Source organism: Chelonoidis abingdonii, chromosome 6 (genome assembly GCF_003597395.2).
Source record: "Chelonoidis abingdonii isolate Lonesome George chromosome 6, CheloAbing_2.0, whole genome shotgun sequence".
NCBI classification, from domain to species: Eukaryota; Metazoa; Chordata; order Testudines; family Testudinidae; genus Chelonoidis; species Chelonoidis abingdonii.
Genome location: NC_133774.1, coordinates 27,445,572 through 27,461,875, shown reverse-complemented (window position 1 = coordinate 27,461,875; position 16,304 = coordinate 27,445,572). Strand labels below are relative to the sequence as shown.

The window sequence follows — 16,304 nt, the reverse complement described above, 5'->3', positions numbered from 1 at the left end:
GTCAAGGACTCCCGTACCTGAAAACCTTGGGTCTCTACTTCCCAGCCTCGGCGTGTAAGCAGTTCAAACCCCAGCAGCCTCAGGGCCAGAGAAGCCAGCCTCAGCAGGACCAGCCCCATAAATGAGCCAACAGTTACAAGCTCCACCCACCTCCACTCTCTGCCCAGTCGGGTACAACCCATAATAAGTAGGGGGCCAAACAGTCATTTTGAGGGTGTGCCTGAGAGTGACCTACCAGAGTATTCCCTGGATCCATATTTCCCAATGTTCTCTGACAGCCTTTTCCCTTTCCTCCTGGCGTGGACTGCTATAACTTCGGACCGCAGGGTCCTCACATAGTGGAAAGGGGTTATACCCTCCAGTTCCTTTCTACTCTTCCCTTCCCACCTGCCTTCCCTTCCCTCTTCAGGGACCCCTCTCACAAGAGTCTCCTTGTGCAGGATGTAAAGGGTTTACTACAGCTGGGTGCGGTGGAAGAAGTTCCTCTTGACTACAGGAACAAGAGGTTCTGTTCCTAGTACTTTTTAATCCCAAAGGTGACTTTCCAAATTTTGGGCTGCATTTTGCTGTGTTATGAATTAATGGTGACTCCTACCACACGATGTTGGGGGCCAATTGACGAGAGCCCAGTCTGCATTGGTAGCCTCACCATATTCATAGATTCATAGACTCTAGGACTGGAAGGGACCTCGAGAGATCATCGAGTCCAGTCCCCTGCCCCCTCATGGCAGGACCAAATACTGTCTAGACCATCCCTGATAGACATTTATCTAACCTACTCTTAAATATCTCAAGAGATGGAGATTCCACAACCTCCCTAGGCAATTTATTCCAGTCTTTAACTACCCTGATAGTTAGGAACTTTTTCCTAATGTCCAACCTAAATCTCCCTTGCTGCAGTTTAAGCCCATTGCTTCTTGTTCTATCATTAGAGGCTAAGGTGAACAAGTTTTCTCCCTCCTCCTGATGACACCCTTTTAGATACCTGAAAACTGCTATCATGTCCCCTCTCAGTCTTCTCTTTTCCAAACTAAATAAACCCAATTCTTTCAGCCTTCCTTCATAGGTCATGTTCTCAAGACCTTTAATCATTCTTGTTGCTCTTCTCTGGACCCTCTCCAATTTCTCCACATCTTTCTTGAAATGCGGTGCCCAGAACTGGACACAATACTCCAGCTGAGGCCTAACCAGCGCAGAGTAGAGCGGAAGAATGACTTCTCGTGTCTTGTTTACAACACACCTGTTAATGCATCCCAGAATCACGTTTGCTTTTTTTGCAACAGTATCACACTGTTGACTCATATTTAGCTTGTGGTCCACTATGACCCCTAGATCTCTTTCTGCCATACTCCTTCCTAGACAGTCTCTTCCCATTCTGTATGTGTGAAACTGATTGTTCCTTCCTAAGTGGAGCACTTTGCATTTGTCTTTATTGAACTTCATCCGGTTTACCTCAGACCATTTCTCCAATTTGTCCAGATCATTTTGAATTTTGACCCTGTCCTCCAAAGCAGTTGCAATCCCTCCCAGTTTGGTATCGTCTGCAAACTTAATAAGCGTACTTTCTATGCCAACATCTAAGTCGTTGATGAAGATATTGAACAGAGCCGGTCCCAAAACAGACCCCTGCGGAACCCCACTTGTTATACCTTTCCAGCAGGATTGGGAGCCATTAATAACTACTCTCTGAGTACGGTTATCCAGCCAGTTATGCACCCACCTTATAGTAGCCCCATCTAAATTGTATTTGCCTAGTTTATCGATAAGGATATCATGCGAGACCGTATCAAATGCCTTACTAAAGTCTAGGTATACCACATCCACCACTTCTCCCTTATCCACAAGACTCGTTATCCTATCAAAGAAAGCTATCAGATTGGTTTGACACGATTTGTTCTTTACAAATCCATGCTGGCTATTCCCTATCACCTTACCACCTTCCAAGTGTTTGCAGATGATTTCTTTAATTACTTGCTCCATTATCTTCCCTGGCACAGAAGTTAAACTAACTGGTATGTAGTTTCTTGGGTTGTTTTTATTTCCCTTTATATAGATGGGCACTATATTTGCCCTTTTCCAGTCTTCTGGAATCTCTCCCGTCTCCCATGACTTTCCAAAGATAATAGCTAGAGGCTCAGATACCTCCTCTATTAACTGCTTGAGTATTTTAGGATGCATTTCATCAGGCCCTGGTGACTTGCAGGCATCTAACTTTTCTAAGTGATTTTTAACTTGCTCCATCCATGAGATGTTCCTCTCCTGGAAATCTGTAGGGTGGGACTCTATTCAAACTCAGACTTGATTTTATTGGAACGACCCTGGGCTGTTGAGCCAAAGCTTCCCTATCTCTGTTCCAACCCATAAAGCATCTCATCATCATTCAGGTTCAGCTGGTCACATCCGTGTCATCCTTTTGGGTCACATGGCTTCATGTACTTGTGACCTTTTTCGTGAGACTTCACCTTTGATATCTGTAGGCTTGATTATGAACAGTTTATGTGCCACTCAAGCACAGCCTGGGCAAAGTAGTCTCACCCCCCCACCCCCCGACACACACACACAGTGTGGGCTTCTCTCTGCTGGTGGGAGAATCAGGAGGAAGTATGTGTGTCACTCCTCCATCCACAGAAAGACTGATTGCAGATGCCTCATTGCTAGGTTGGGGAACCCAACTGGATGAACATGGCACCAGGCACATGAACCGCTCCCCTTGCTCCAAGAATCCACGTTGCAGATATACCTCCTGGAGCTACAGGCAGTAGATGAGGCTTGCAAATGCTTCCTCCTGTCCAAGTCATGCATGACATGGTAGCATGTACAAACTACATCTACAAACAGAGGAGCAAAGCTCACCCCACTTTAAATAGGGGGTCAGTCTCTAGAACTTGTGTATTCACATCCCAGATCATCCTCTTGGCAGTACCAGCCTCAAGGTATACGCAACATGTTAGCCCACAGCTTCAGCAGGCACTTCTTGAAGAACCACAAGTGGAATCTGTGTGACTCTGCGGTGGTATTATTCAGAAGTTATTACAGCAGTGGGGGTTCCCACTTTGGAGCCTCTTTGTGTCTCAAGAGAACAAAAAATGCCCAAATGACTGTTCCGGGGGGCTCAAGGTCAGGGCTTCAAAGGCGCCACATTTCTAGTTTCATGATTAGGGCAAATGACATGCCTTCCCACCCATTCTGCTTTTAGCTCAGGTTCTGAGGAAGATTGAGCAAGAGGAAGAGAGTGTTGGTGATCCTGATTGCTTCTGGATGGTGCAGACAGTTGTGGTTTCCAAGCATTTTACAGATATCAGCATGCCTGTGCGTCCATATCCAGCTCTTCTTGGACCTGTTGGCCGCAGGAGAGAGGCAAGATCAGACATCCCAGTCTGGCATCTCTCCACATCACAGCCTGCTATTTGGGTGGATGACTAACCTAGAAAAGACATTCTGGGAAGCAGAACAATCCATTATTAACAATAATTAAGTCTCAGAGTGTGAGGCCAGAAGGGACCACCAGATCTAGTCTGACCTTCTTTGTATCACAGGCCACCAACACTACCCAGTATCCACACATGAAAAAACAAACCCAACAGGAAGAATTCCACAAGGAAGTGCCACACAGCAAAATGAAAAAGGTTTACTGTCTGATGCCAACAGCGTAGATATCATCAGGATACTGGCATCCCTGTCATTTTGGACATTTTTCTTAAAGATTTCACTACTATCCTTTTGTTCCCTATGGGTGGACTTAGCAGCTATCAGTGCCTGTTACCAATCTCTTGATCTTCACCCATCCTGCTACAATACATTTTCTAAAAGGTGTCTGTGATGCTGGCAGAGCAGGTGCTAGCTCATGCCAAGGCCTCAGGTCTTACTGAACACTTACAAATGCATAGCTGGAAACCAGTCTTGCTTACCTGTGTGCATTATCAAAATAGATACTAGATGTTAAGTTGATAAGAATGTGTTTAGTCTGTATGAAATGCTTGTAGGATGCTGAATATATTGATCTTATAAGCTCTAAAGCAGTGGTTCCCAAACTTTAACAACCTTTGAACCCTCTTCACTAAAATATCAAGTCTCACGAACCCCCTCCTAAAAGTGAATATTTCCAGGGATTTCCACCTTTACCTGAATATGAAATATAAAAGCAGTGATCTTGGAAATATAAAATTTGTTTTTATGACATGCTTATTACACACTATTATTATTAATCCTTACAGTATTATTACATTATGACAATGGCAACACTCTTCCAAGATCTCACTTTTGTAACTTGAATTACTTTGAATAAGCCTATTGTAAGATAAGGCTCCTACGTTTCATCAAGGAGTATCAGATCTGAAACAGCATGAAGGTATTTAAGAAGCCAATTCAAAGAGTTCCTCCGACACAAGCATTCAGATCTTGAGCAGTCCAGGCAAACAACACACATTACAACAAAGCTTAAACTTGTATTTAAAATTATTGTGAAGAACAATACTAGCTGCCTATTTAATTTTAAAAACAACAAAAATATCCATCTCTCTTTCCATTTCTTATAAGGAGTCTTGAAGTTTAAATCTCCTCAGTGTGATAGATATGTTTGCTTTGATATGCTTAGCTCTTGGAAGGCCAGTGGCTCTGGGCTGCTGGCCCCATGCTGCCCGAGGTCGATGGGGACAGTTCTGCCCGCCATTAGGGAATTCTTTTCCAGAGAACCTCCTGTAACATTTCATGAACCCCCAGGGGTTCACAGGCCCCACTTTGGGAACCACTGCTCTAAAGCCTAATGTATAAACATATACACCTCTACCCCTATATAACGCAACCCAATATAACACAAATTCAGATATAACGCGGTAAAGCAGCCCTCTGAAAGGGTGGGGCTGCGCGCTGTGGCGGATAAAAGCAAGTTTCACCTATAATGCCGGTAAGATTTTTTGGCTCACAGGAACAGCGTTATATCAGGGTAGAGGTGTATTGAGTGTTTGCATTATATACTTCTCACCAAACAGGAAAAGAAGCATTAATTAAGATAGCCAATTGAAGGCAAATAAGGAATTGTATAGCATCAAAGGACAGACGCCATGTTGACTGCATTGCGAACTCCCTCCAGGAAGGAGAGACCTACTCCTGAGCTTATCCCATCAGTTTGGACTCTGGGGTGGAGGGGATAAAAATACCTGACAAAGAGAAACTTTGTCTCTTTGACTGTTTGGATTCTCATAGGGCTGAAACTGCAAAACAGAAGCAGAGATCCCCAGGGTCAGCTTGGGTTAGCCCTAAAAGCTATTCAGTGCTGATGATTTACTACAGTTCTGTCACTTTTTGGAACCATAGGCTGTAACTCATTTGTGTATATATGTTGTCATCTTTAATCTGTAAATAAATAACTCTCTTAATTTCTTTTTCCTAGTTAATAAATCCTTAGTTTACGATAGGATTGGCTACAAGCGTTGTCTTTGGTGTGTATAGACGAGCAGACTCACCCCTGTGGCGCCTCCTGCTGGTGATTTCTGGGAATTAGCTCGATTCAGCTCTGGAGCGCCCTCTGCAGGCCGGTGATCTGCCTGTCGTCTGGCCCCCGTGTCCTTCCCAGGACCCCGTGCCCCTTTATCTGAGGTGCTACCCTCCTTGGCAGTAACCCCTTTCTCTCAGGGTCTCCCCTTCCCAGGGAACTCCCACCCACTATCCCACCTTGCCTCAGTATATGGCTACTGCCAGTCATTGTCTAGCCCCATGCCCAAGGCAGACTGCAGTATCAGCCTACTCATCACTGGTAAGGTTGGGTTTGGACCTGCTGCCTTGGCCTACCCCTGGGTTGCCCTCTGCAACCCCTAATACCTCTTGGCCTTCTGCTAGGCCACAGCCTGGGGCTTTCCAGGCTGGAGTTTCCCGGCTCCTCTGCCTTTCCCCAGTCCTGCTTCACTCAGGTACCCTATGTCTAGCTCCCTGCAGCCAGGCCCATCTCCCTCTATAGCTAGAGAGAGACTGTCTGGGCTTCTGGCTTCTCTGCCTTTATAGGGTCAGCTGAGTCTGTTTGAGGACTGGCCCCAGCTACAGCCACTTCCCCCAATCAGCCCAGCCTAAAAGCTGTTTTCTCCAGCTACGGCCCCCTCCCAGGGCTGTTTTTAACCCTTCAGGACAGGAGCGGGGGTCCACCCCGCTACAGTGTGAGATCTGGGTTACATATTGACTTAGTGTAAGTCTCTTAGGACTGGGAGCAACCTGAATATTTTGTGATCTTCGTTAGCAGGAGTAGATCATTTCCATATTATAAATGAGGCCAAGATGTTCTCTGCACAAGAAAACAAAAGTTAAATATTAAAAAGATAATTTATATAAAATAGTAAATATAACTAGAATATCTCTACTTTGTGCAAGGGGCCCTAGTGAGGCAGAAGATACTGGCTGCTTCAAAACAAAACTGATCCATTTTAGTTGCCTTCCAGTTATTTACTACAGCATCTTATCTCAGAAAGTAGAAGTTACAAGCAACTAGGAAAGTTTGCCAAAGTATTTTCTGTTCTGGTACTACCAATCATGCATGAATCATATACTGTATTTTTGAACTGGTTAATACCAATCCAACTCATCGTGCAGGATTTGCTGCAGAGTGACTCAAGGCTCTCTCCAGCACAGAGCCAAAAAATTATCTCCAAAACTATAACAGATTTTTGGATTTTGAATGCAAGACAGTCAATGGTTTTCAACTTGCTAGCACAAACTGCTATTCTGGACCATTAAGCTAGCTGCTTCTAGTCTTCTCAGTATGCATTGAGATGAAAGCATGAAAATTGCCAATAAGTATATAGTCTAGCTGGAATTAATATTTGTCTGACCATTTCTTTTTTAGGATTGCAAGAAGGCTGAGTATGATGCCTGTATAGTTGAGCATTGTCTCAGTGCAGTGGAATGGGCTTGTCGAATGCTCCCTTTTGCTAGGTTTATGAATGTTGAAGAACTTGTTCAGGATATAATTCTGAGTCTTGTTGGAGAATTACCACCAATCAGAAAGGTAAAAGAAGCTAAAACCACAAAAGATATTGAGAATGACAGGGTTTTGGCTTCCTTTCAAATGTTATATTTAGAGCTCTGAATAATATAAGTTTTGTTAGGAGTTTTGCTATAACTCATTTTTCCATCAAAATTAACCCTGAAACTGATATATTTTGTACAGGTGGCAGAAATTTTGGTGAAAGCATTTCCTAATTCTGAAGATGTAAGAGTTCCACTAAGGGATAAATATCATGCTCTTCAGCAGCGACTTAGACACTGTATTGTCAGAGGTAATGTACATTCTTCCTCAGGAAGTAATAAATGGGCTCAATGACTTCATTGCTTTTAAGTTTTTCTTATGAACAGTAATACTGGTAACATTTCTATCCTTTAGATGAGACGTTGAATTATTGCCTTTTGTCTAGGAGGTAGCTGTCACTATGGTGCTTTTGAAATGAGAACTGTAGTGTTCTTGCCAACAAATCAAGTTCAAGGGTGGGATTTTCAAAAGAGCTCAGTGTTGGTTTAACTTTTCTCCTGCTGAAGTCAGTGATAAAACTCCTATCAACTTCAGTGGAAGCAGTGTTAGCCAAACACTGTGAACTCTCTTTTGAAAATTCTACCAAGGTTGTTTGAGCTATCATTGAGTTAATGGTTGCTCATTTTGTGTACGTGATCATTGGGCTATCAGTATTCATCTCCTTATTTTATATTTATAAACACTTTTTCAGATATCATGAATTGAAAGATGCTGCATAAGAACAGTAGAAGGAAAGTACTATTCCATTATTCTGGGATGTTTTAAAAAAAAAAAAGCCCACAAAACTTTTTTGATATGATGGCAGAATAGTTAAATCAGTTTTTACGGTACTGCATATAAACACTGCCACTTTCAAATTTCTTTGTTGGTTGTTTTTAAGAATCGTCCTTACAAATAACAGCAAAAGATATTACTCCAGATGGACCACATGCTTGCTTTATTTCATACTTAGAACTCAAGTTCAATATCCATCCTTTAAAAGTATCTAATTTAAACTTAGTGTTTTTCTTTGAGTGATGGTCCCTATGTGTATTCCACACGTGGGTACACATGTGAAGCATGCACCTTAGTTCAGAGAGTTTGCAGTTGTATTCCTCGTGCTCTGAAATGAGAGTATAAGTATAAGCAGCGCAGACTGATGCCTCTCCAGTGCCTTCTTGGTGCCTCATGGCCTAAGTTGGAATCTTCTGTCCACAGCTTCTATCATTACTTCAATCTTTAAATATATAAATTTTAAATAATTATTAGTATTTTAGTATTTCACTCTTAGATTTATAGCCGTTGGAACTTAGTATAGTGTAGCTTAGTTAGTTCTCTTCCTGTCTTGGGGAAGTTCTCACCTGAGGACAGGGACTGTGCTCAGAGTCTTGGGTATTAAGAATTGTGTTTCATGCCCCTGCTCCTTTTGATTGAGCAGCGCACACCAACGTTGCCTTTACTGTCTTGGCGAAGCTTATGTCTCTGCTAAGTGTAGCATCAGCCATTAATTCTCTCCCTGAACATGTAAGGGTCGAGAACTCAGACTTAGAAAACACCTAATGAAGAAAGTCATAAGACTCCAGTCAGATCCAGGTTGGGGAGACTCCCCTGTGCATTGGTCTCAATCAGAGGGCAGCGCAACTCTATGCTCAAACTCAGGAACTAAAGCTATAATTTCCAAGATTTTTTCTGAGAATTAGGGGCACTCTCACAATCACAGACACGGATCCTCCCCTAAATTTGTCCTGAAGATAGAATATCCATCTCAGTCTCCTTCCAAGTCAGGTATGTCCTAGCACATGAGCTCTAAGAACATAGGTCCCTGCAGGAGAGTATGGCATGCAGGAGTAAGGATCCGTTTGTTCCCATCTTGGTTCTGACATATAAACAAAAAAACAAGCATCCACTGCCATTACTGTCAACATCCAGATCAGACCCTGTGCTGTTACCAGTATTAGACCCGCAATAGAGATTTCCCTACGGGATGGGGAGCAGCCAGATACCAGACATAGTGTAGGTATATAATACTCTAAATGCTCTTTATTGATTACAAAACAAACCTTACTCACTCCACATTTACACCCCAAACATATTATACCAGAGTCCAAAGGTCAGAATGGTCCCAATGGCCAGTCGAGATTCTTTCCAGTCATAAGATGCTGGGAGCTGGTGAAAACCACATCTATATCCAAACAGATCTCTGGATAAATTAACAACTCCGATTTGCAGAAATCATAGGCAACCATTTATAGTCCATTCTGTCATGTCATCAGTTCTTTGCCTTTGTTTACTAGGCCTTCTACCCACGCAATTCCAAAGAGACAATCCTGGGTGGGCTGCCATGATCCAAGCATTCCATTTCCTCTAATTCTTATACAATTTTATTTCAGTCCAACTGGGGGTTTTTCCTTTTCTGCTGATTCTCTGTATTTTTCTCTGAACATAACAAGATGGTTTTTGCACAAATAGTTCTAATAGTTCTTGACCTTAAGTTCTTGCTTTGGTTGCCAACTTGCAATGCACATATTCATGTCAAGCACACGTCATTCATACCAGGCCTCTGTGACCTATAACATATTACATGGATATATGAATCACAATGTGTATATATCTCCCAACATTCCTCCCTCTTGATTCATGATTAATGCCATTAATTATTGTATCACTTCAGAATTTCGCAAGCAATTAAATTTTATATATCACTTGCTCCAAAACTTCTTTTCGCTTTCTTATTTGGCAGTATAAACATAGCATAATAAGTTAACAAAATCTAATGCAAATATTATGATAATAGGATGTAGCATTAAATTTAGAAGAGCTGTGACACTGGGAGACCATCCTTTAAAAACATCATACCAATGAGAAATTGCCAATTCTCCTCCTCCTTTCCCCAGTTTAAATATTTGACCATTGTGGATCAAAATGTTTATTTTTCCCAGCTGAGCAGACTTAGATACATCTTTTGCATATTGCCTGATTTTTTTTCACTTTCATCAGTCAGTTTTTCCCATTGTTCCCAAATCAAAGGACCATCCATATCTTTTGGTTCCCAAACAATTTCCTTTTTTTGTTTTTTTGTTTTTTGTTTTTTGTTTTTTAAATAGAGGACCTCGGTAAATAATCCCATTAATGATCTGTGTTACAGTACATTTATATGACTCAGTTGGGCCTTTTTCTGTCATACTTCCCTAAAATACATGTTTTTCAGTGATTACCACACAAATACACACGATGCCTAAATTAAACACTCTTGTGCCATTAGAGGCTAAATATTGCATGGTTTATTGTCCGTTTGAATGGTTCAAATGAATGGTTCAAATCCCTCTAGGGACCTAGTTAGTTGTGGGCACACCCATTTACTTTGTCCCCACTCTTCACAATATTTCATTAATTCTACTACTTTCTAATCCCCTTCTTGAATCAAGTGTGTCCCACTTATTTCTATTTGCCATAACTCTTCTTCAATAATTTTTGGCAACACCCAAGCCATTGCTGCTTTTCTTTGCTTCCCTGTGTTGTGTAACAGCATTCTGCCTTCCTACTCTCCCCTCAGAGTGGCTTGATCCCAATTAAATTCCATATATTTCTTCCATCCTGCAATTCGTTGATTCCATATATGAAGATCTTTGAACCACTTAGAAGGCCATTGCCCATTACTTAACAGATTAACCATGTTCTCTATTTATTGTATCCCAGAAGTTTGCATCTGTACACATCGTATTGCTAGTACAGTTTTATTGTCAATTTCGGACACACAAAATAGATTTACACGTAGAGACATTTTCAAGGCTTGGGCTTGTTTCAGTTGGAGTTCCACACTTCTTATTCCTTATTCTGATAATGCGCCAAAATTTTGTCATGTGTCTGTATAGCCCAAAATCTTACCCAAAGCTGACATTTTCCTTTGTAACCTCTCAATATCAGTTTAAAACTCCAGCTCCAGCACCAGTACTATCTACGATATATTCCCTTATACCTCTCTTATTTCTTATACGTCTCCCCATTGTTGTCGCCATGCTTGTAATAGAGGCAAGGCATATGGCATACACTCCGGATGTTGTGCACTTATGTTTACTTGCGCTCCTTCCAAGAGATTTTCAATAACAATGCCTGTCGGATTGCACATGTGTACCTCCCCATCTCTGTGCTGTGCGTGGGTGGTATAAATAGCCCTGTGCAGTCCAACCGCCCTCAGCTCTTTCTCTGCTGCAGAGCCCAAATGTTACGCTCCGAAGCAGAGGGGAGGAGTGGGGTAGTGGAATACCCATGGGGACAAACGTTTCAAAGAACCTCAGTTACTGCACACGGTTAGTAACCCTCTCTTCTATGAGTATCATCCCTATGAGTGCTTCATTGTAGGTGACTATAAAGGAGTACCCCTAGCTGGAGGGTTGGGGCTTCAGAGCGGCTGTCATTGCCGAGGATAGGACCAAGAATGGTGTCCATTGAAGAATCCTGCAAGATGGCATAATGTTGGGCGAATGTATCAGAGGATACCCATGTGGCAGCCCTGCGTACATCTATGTTATGGGAACATTATTGAGGAATGCAGGGGAGGTTGCGAGCGATCCTATGGAGTGTGTCCTGATAGAGGCAGGTAGTTGCTTACTGTGAGGTTCGTAAGACATGTATGTCACCCGCTGCTGTGAAGTCTCTCTTTAGTGTGGGAGAATTTACCCCCACAGACGGTGTAGTGTTGTCAGGAAGCACTCTCATGAGCATGAGACTAAGTCTTTCTCAAAGTCCACATCAAAGATGTTGGACTCAGCTGTAAGCAAGCCTTCCAGCTTGGCTCATGAGGATCTGGTATGTTCTGAGTCTCAGAGGCAAGAGAAGAAAGCCCATAAGCATTGGGGTCTGTTGGTACCAGACCATGTTCCATTGGTACCATCATCCCCAGCTCCTCCCAAACCCTGGGAACCATCAGCACCAAGAAAGTCTGATCATCACTGACTTCAGATACTACCCTCCTTACCAACTCCAGTGACCCAGACAGGCTGAACTCCTCTCACTCTGGGGAAATATGAATTTATTGGCACCCTACAGGGTATTTTTGCTCTTCTGGCTGTGGAATCCTCCTCTCGATCAGGCCCCTCTGTTTCCAGGGAGATAATGTCACCTCTGAGAGAACTGACTGCTGGAAGGAGCTTATCACCTCTTTCATATATAGAATAAACATCCAGTCCAATTGCACTGCCCTACGTATCTTTCACTGCCCAAAAGTCCCACACAGGTTTGAGACCAGCCTCCACCTCATCTAACTTGAAGCCGCTGGTACCTCATGACATGAGGGCCTTTGCAACCACCTGTTAGCCTCTGCTACTGAACATATTGGGAGGCTTGCGACCTCTGCAGAGTCGATCCAATCTGCCAGGAAGTCACCCCTTACTTCCCCTCTACGGGGACATTCAGCTCTGCTCCCATATCTGACAGAGAAAAAGGAATATTATGCTCCAGATCTGGCAGCTCAATCAGAACTAGCAAGACTGCTTTGTCATAACTGGACAAAGCAGTGACTTCTAAATCCCCTTTTCCTGCCAGTGACTTCAGGCAGTTCTAGAACCTTCTCCACAGAGTTGCTGCAGAGCTTCAGATCCCCTTGAGAAGATCAGGACTCCCAGCACAAACTCCTAGACATCCTGCATGCTTTTGGATCCAACAGAACAGCTCTCCCCATTAATGAAGCCATACTGGAACCAACTGGAACAGTTTGGCACACCCCTGTACTTATCCCCAAAAGGGCGGAGAAGTGTTATGTGCCAGCCAAGGATGTGGAATTTTTATTTTTTCATCCCAATCTCAATTCACTGGTGGTCCATGCTGCTTCCGAAAGGGCTAGACAACAACATCCCTGGTCTACTTCTGCTGACAGAGGGCAAACACCTAGATCTGCTGGGAAGAACAGTCTTATCATCCAGCCTCCAGCACAGGATAGGCAATTACCAGGTACTACCGGCTAAATAAGATTTCCTTATCTATGCCAAGTTTGTGTCATTTATTGACAGCCTTCTGCAACGTGACAGAGGTTTTTTTCAAGTTCTGACTGGTAAGGACAAACTGATAGTGAGGATTGCCCTCCAATCTGCAGTCGATGCCACTGATACCTTCTCTATAGCTATGGTTACTGACATCATCATGCACAAGGAGTCATGGCTTCATGCATCAAGGTTCCATAGGGAGATCCAGAATACCATCGAGGATCTTCCCTTCTATGAATTGCACATTTTCAATCAGAAGACCGACAATCCCTCCATATCCTGAAGGATACCACCCTACACTCGCTCAGGATATACATGCCTGCCCCTAAGAGGAAGTTTCATTGCCCATCAACCAAATCTAAATAAACTACTCAGTAGTTCTTCCATCAGAGGCCCTATGAACAAACATGTAAGAGACAGAGGGTTGAAAAGTCCCATTTCCTTAGCTATCTGCAACAGGCTTGGCATCTCAGTCCCCAAGAACGTATTTTTTATGGGAGCTTGAGAGCCATGAAGCACTAAGCCCAACACCTCCCGACTCCCACACACTATTTGGCCTTTGTCTAGCACTCTTTTTCAACACCTGGAGTGCGATAACAATGGTCACATGGTTTCTGAATGTCCTCTACTCTGGCTAGATAATAGTGTGCATCCCTACCTCCTCCAAAACCTTCATTCTCACCACTCTGATGACAGTAGTCTCACATGAGGTGAACTTCTTGCTGCGGGAAGGAGGATAGCACGGCCTTCCTTACTACCGAGAAAAGAGGGTTTTACTCAACCTGCTTTCTTATGTCCAAAAAGAAAAGTGGTTGGAGACCAATCCTCGATCTCTACCATCTCAGCTGCTTCATTCACAAACTCAGATTTTGAATGGTCACGTTGGCAGCGATAATTCCATCTTTAGAAAAGGGCATGTGGTTCACAGCTCTCAATAAGGAGGACACTTGCTTTCATGTAGACATTCATCCCACCCACAGATGCTTTCTCAGATTCATGATAGTCTCTGGCCATTTTCAGTATAGAGTAGTCCCCTTCAGAAAAGCAACTGCCTCCAGAGTCTTTACCAAGATATTCCTGGTAGTAGCAGTTGTGGTCTTACTGTCTTCTCCTATCTCGAGGGTGCCAAATCCCACCAGGAAGCTTCGGTGTCAACTTCCAGTATGCTACATCTCTTCTCTTCACTGGCAGTCAGCATAAACAGAAAAATCTGTTCTCACCCCCATGTAATCTCTGGATTTCATCGGGTCCGCTTAAATTCTATCACTGCAAGAGCTTACCTGCCAAGGACAGGTTCCAGACTATATGAAAAAAATCATAGCTCATGTCACAAGCAACCCTTGAGTGCCAGTCAAGACATATCTGTCTCGCTTAGGCAGGGGTGAAAGTAACATAAGGGACTTACCAGTATGCAGGGCCGGGATCCTGAGCAAGGGTTGGGGGGCGGGGCAGGGGCTAAACTGGAAAGGGCAGGGTCTCAGCCAGAGTGGCAGCCAGGAGCCCCGGGCCCTTTAAATCACTGCCACAGCCCCATGGTAGTGGTAGCTGCAGCAGCCCCCGGGAGCCCTGGGGTTCTGGCCCTTTAAGTTGCCGCTGGAGCTCCGGGGCTCCCGGCCGCTGCTGCCGCTACCCCAGGGCTCTGGCGGCAGGGCTCTGGCAGTAATTTAAAGGGCCAGGGGTTCCAGCCGCTGCTGGAACCCGGGGCCCTTTTAAATTGCTGCCCTGGGGAAGCTGCTCCCTGCCAGTATGATTGGCTGTGTACTGACTTTAGTTTATCGGTTTACGTTACCTCTGCTCCTAGGTCATATGGTCTTGTGCATCTATGTCACCCCATTTTCAAGTCTCCATTTTTGTTGCCTTCACGCTTGGCTGCAATTGGTATATTCCACAAACTGTCCTTCCATGAACCTCATGGTGACAGTTCTGGCCAAATTACTGACTTCCCTACTGTACCAAACAAATCCTTGTCCGGTATACCCCTTTCTCACTCCCTCTCTGGACAGTACCATCATTATGGACGCATCCCTATTAGGTTGGGGAGCCCACATGAACCGCATCCACACCTTTTATATATTGCAGACTAATACTGCAAAAACAGCTGTGGGGATGGCAGTATTAGAGAGAACCATACCATCCATCCCCTCACGTCACTTCCTGATTGACTGCTGCTTACTAATGTCCCATGTGTGGAATACACATAGGGAGGGATCCTCACTCGAAGGCTAAATGAAGATTACTTATCTGTAACTGAGGTTATTTGAGATGTGTGGTCATTATCTTTATTCCACTACCGGTAGGCAGCTGGTATAATAGGCCAGGGGAAGTTACGTCTCCCCTGGCGCAACCGCCGCCGCCCCACCGCAGGACGCCTGGGTCATGGTGGCCTTGGCTGTGCTTCACGTCTTCCCATCCCTACTCTGCTCCTTCCCCGAGGTGCCAACCACTGCCTGGTGAGTCTCTCCTTTCCTCCACTCTACCTCCCCTCCTCTGCCTGGGCCTCGCATGTGGCAGAGCGTGGAGGTGGAGGACAGGAGGGACATGGGGAGTGGTGGGGGTCTCTCGAAGCAGGGGGTGGAGGAGAGGAGGAACACAGAGTGGTGGCGTGGGGCACAGAGCGGGAGTAAAGTGTGGGCGGGGCTGCAGGCAGAAGAGGCAGGACAGGGAGCTAGTCTTCCCTAGGGGAATCTTCAGCTGCTGCCCATGCCACTACCCATCCTCTATTCCCATTGCTGTGGATCATGACTGCATTCATAGTAGAAGGAAATGAAGAGACGTTGGTCCACATTTCCCCTTACACCATCATTTCAGAGCATGAGAAGAAAAACTACAGATGCGCAGACCAATGGACACTGCTTACTAAATATTTCCAAACTCACATGCATGGTCCTCATGCATACCCACTACGGCTGAAAGATTGATTAAATATGATTATTTGAGTCTTGGTCTCTATCGTTGAGACAACTCAACGTTTTGTTTTTGCTGTGGATCCAGTGTACTGGGAACTGGACTTAGACCATCTGCTAATTTTGTATAAGTTAATAGGTGATGTTATCTTTTGGTGTCTATTCTAGTACCAGTCCCCTGAGCTTTCGAGAGCCATATTCCATCCCTAAAATTTGATTATTCAGTGATTTTAGGGCAGTATACTAAATAAATGTAATTACAAAGCCATAAAAGGTTTCTTTGATGGCACTTAACCATTGCTTTACATTTTTAAATGTACAACCATTAACTATGAAAGCAGCAGAGAATCCTGTGGCACCTTATAGACTAACAGAGGTTTTGGAGCGTGAGCTTTCGTGGGTGAATACCCACTTCGTCAGACGCAGGTAGTG

General features: G+C 44.0%; 1 protein-coding gene across 1 annotated transcript in view; it reads left to right on the top strand.

The window, feature by feature from the left end:
- Positions 1–16,304, top strand: part of CPLANE1 (ciliogenesis and planar polarity effector complex subunit 1) — a 179,106-nt gene that overhangs the window by 72,592 nt on the left and 90,210 nt on the right. Inside the window, 2 exon segments of the mRNA XM_075066918.1 lie at positions 6,830–6,991; positions 7,154–7,262. Of these exon segments, the coding sequence (XP_074923019.1) occupies positions 6,830–6,991; positions 7,154–7,262 (271 nt within the window).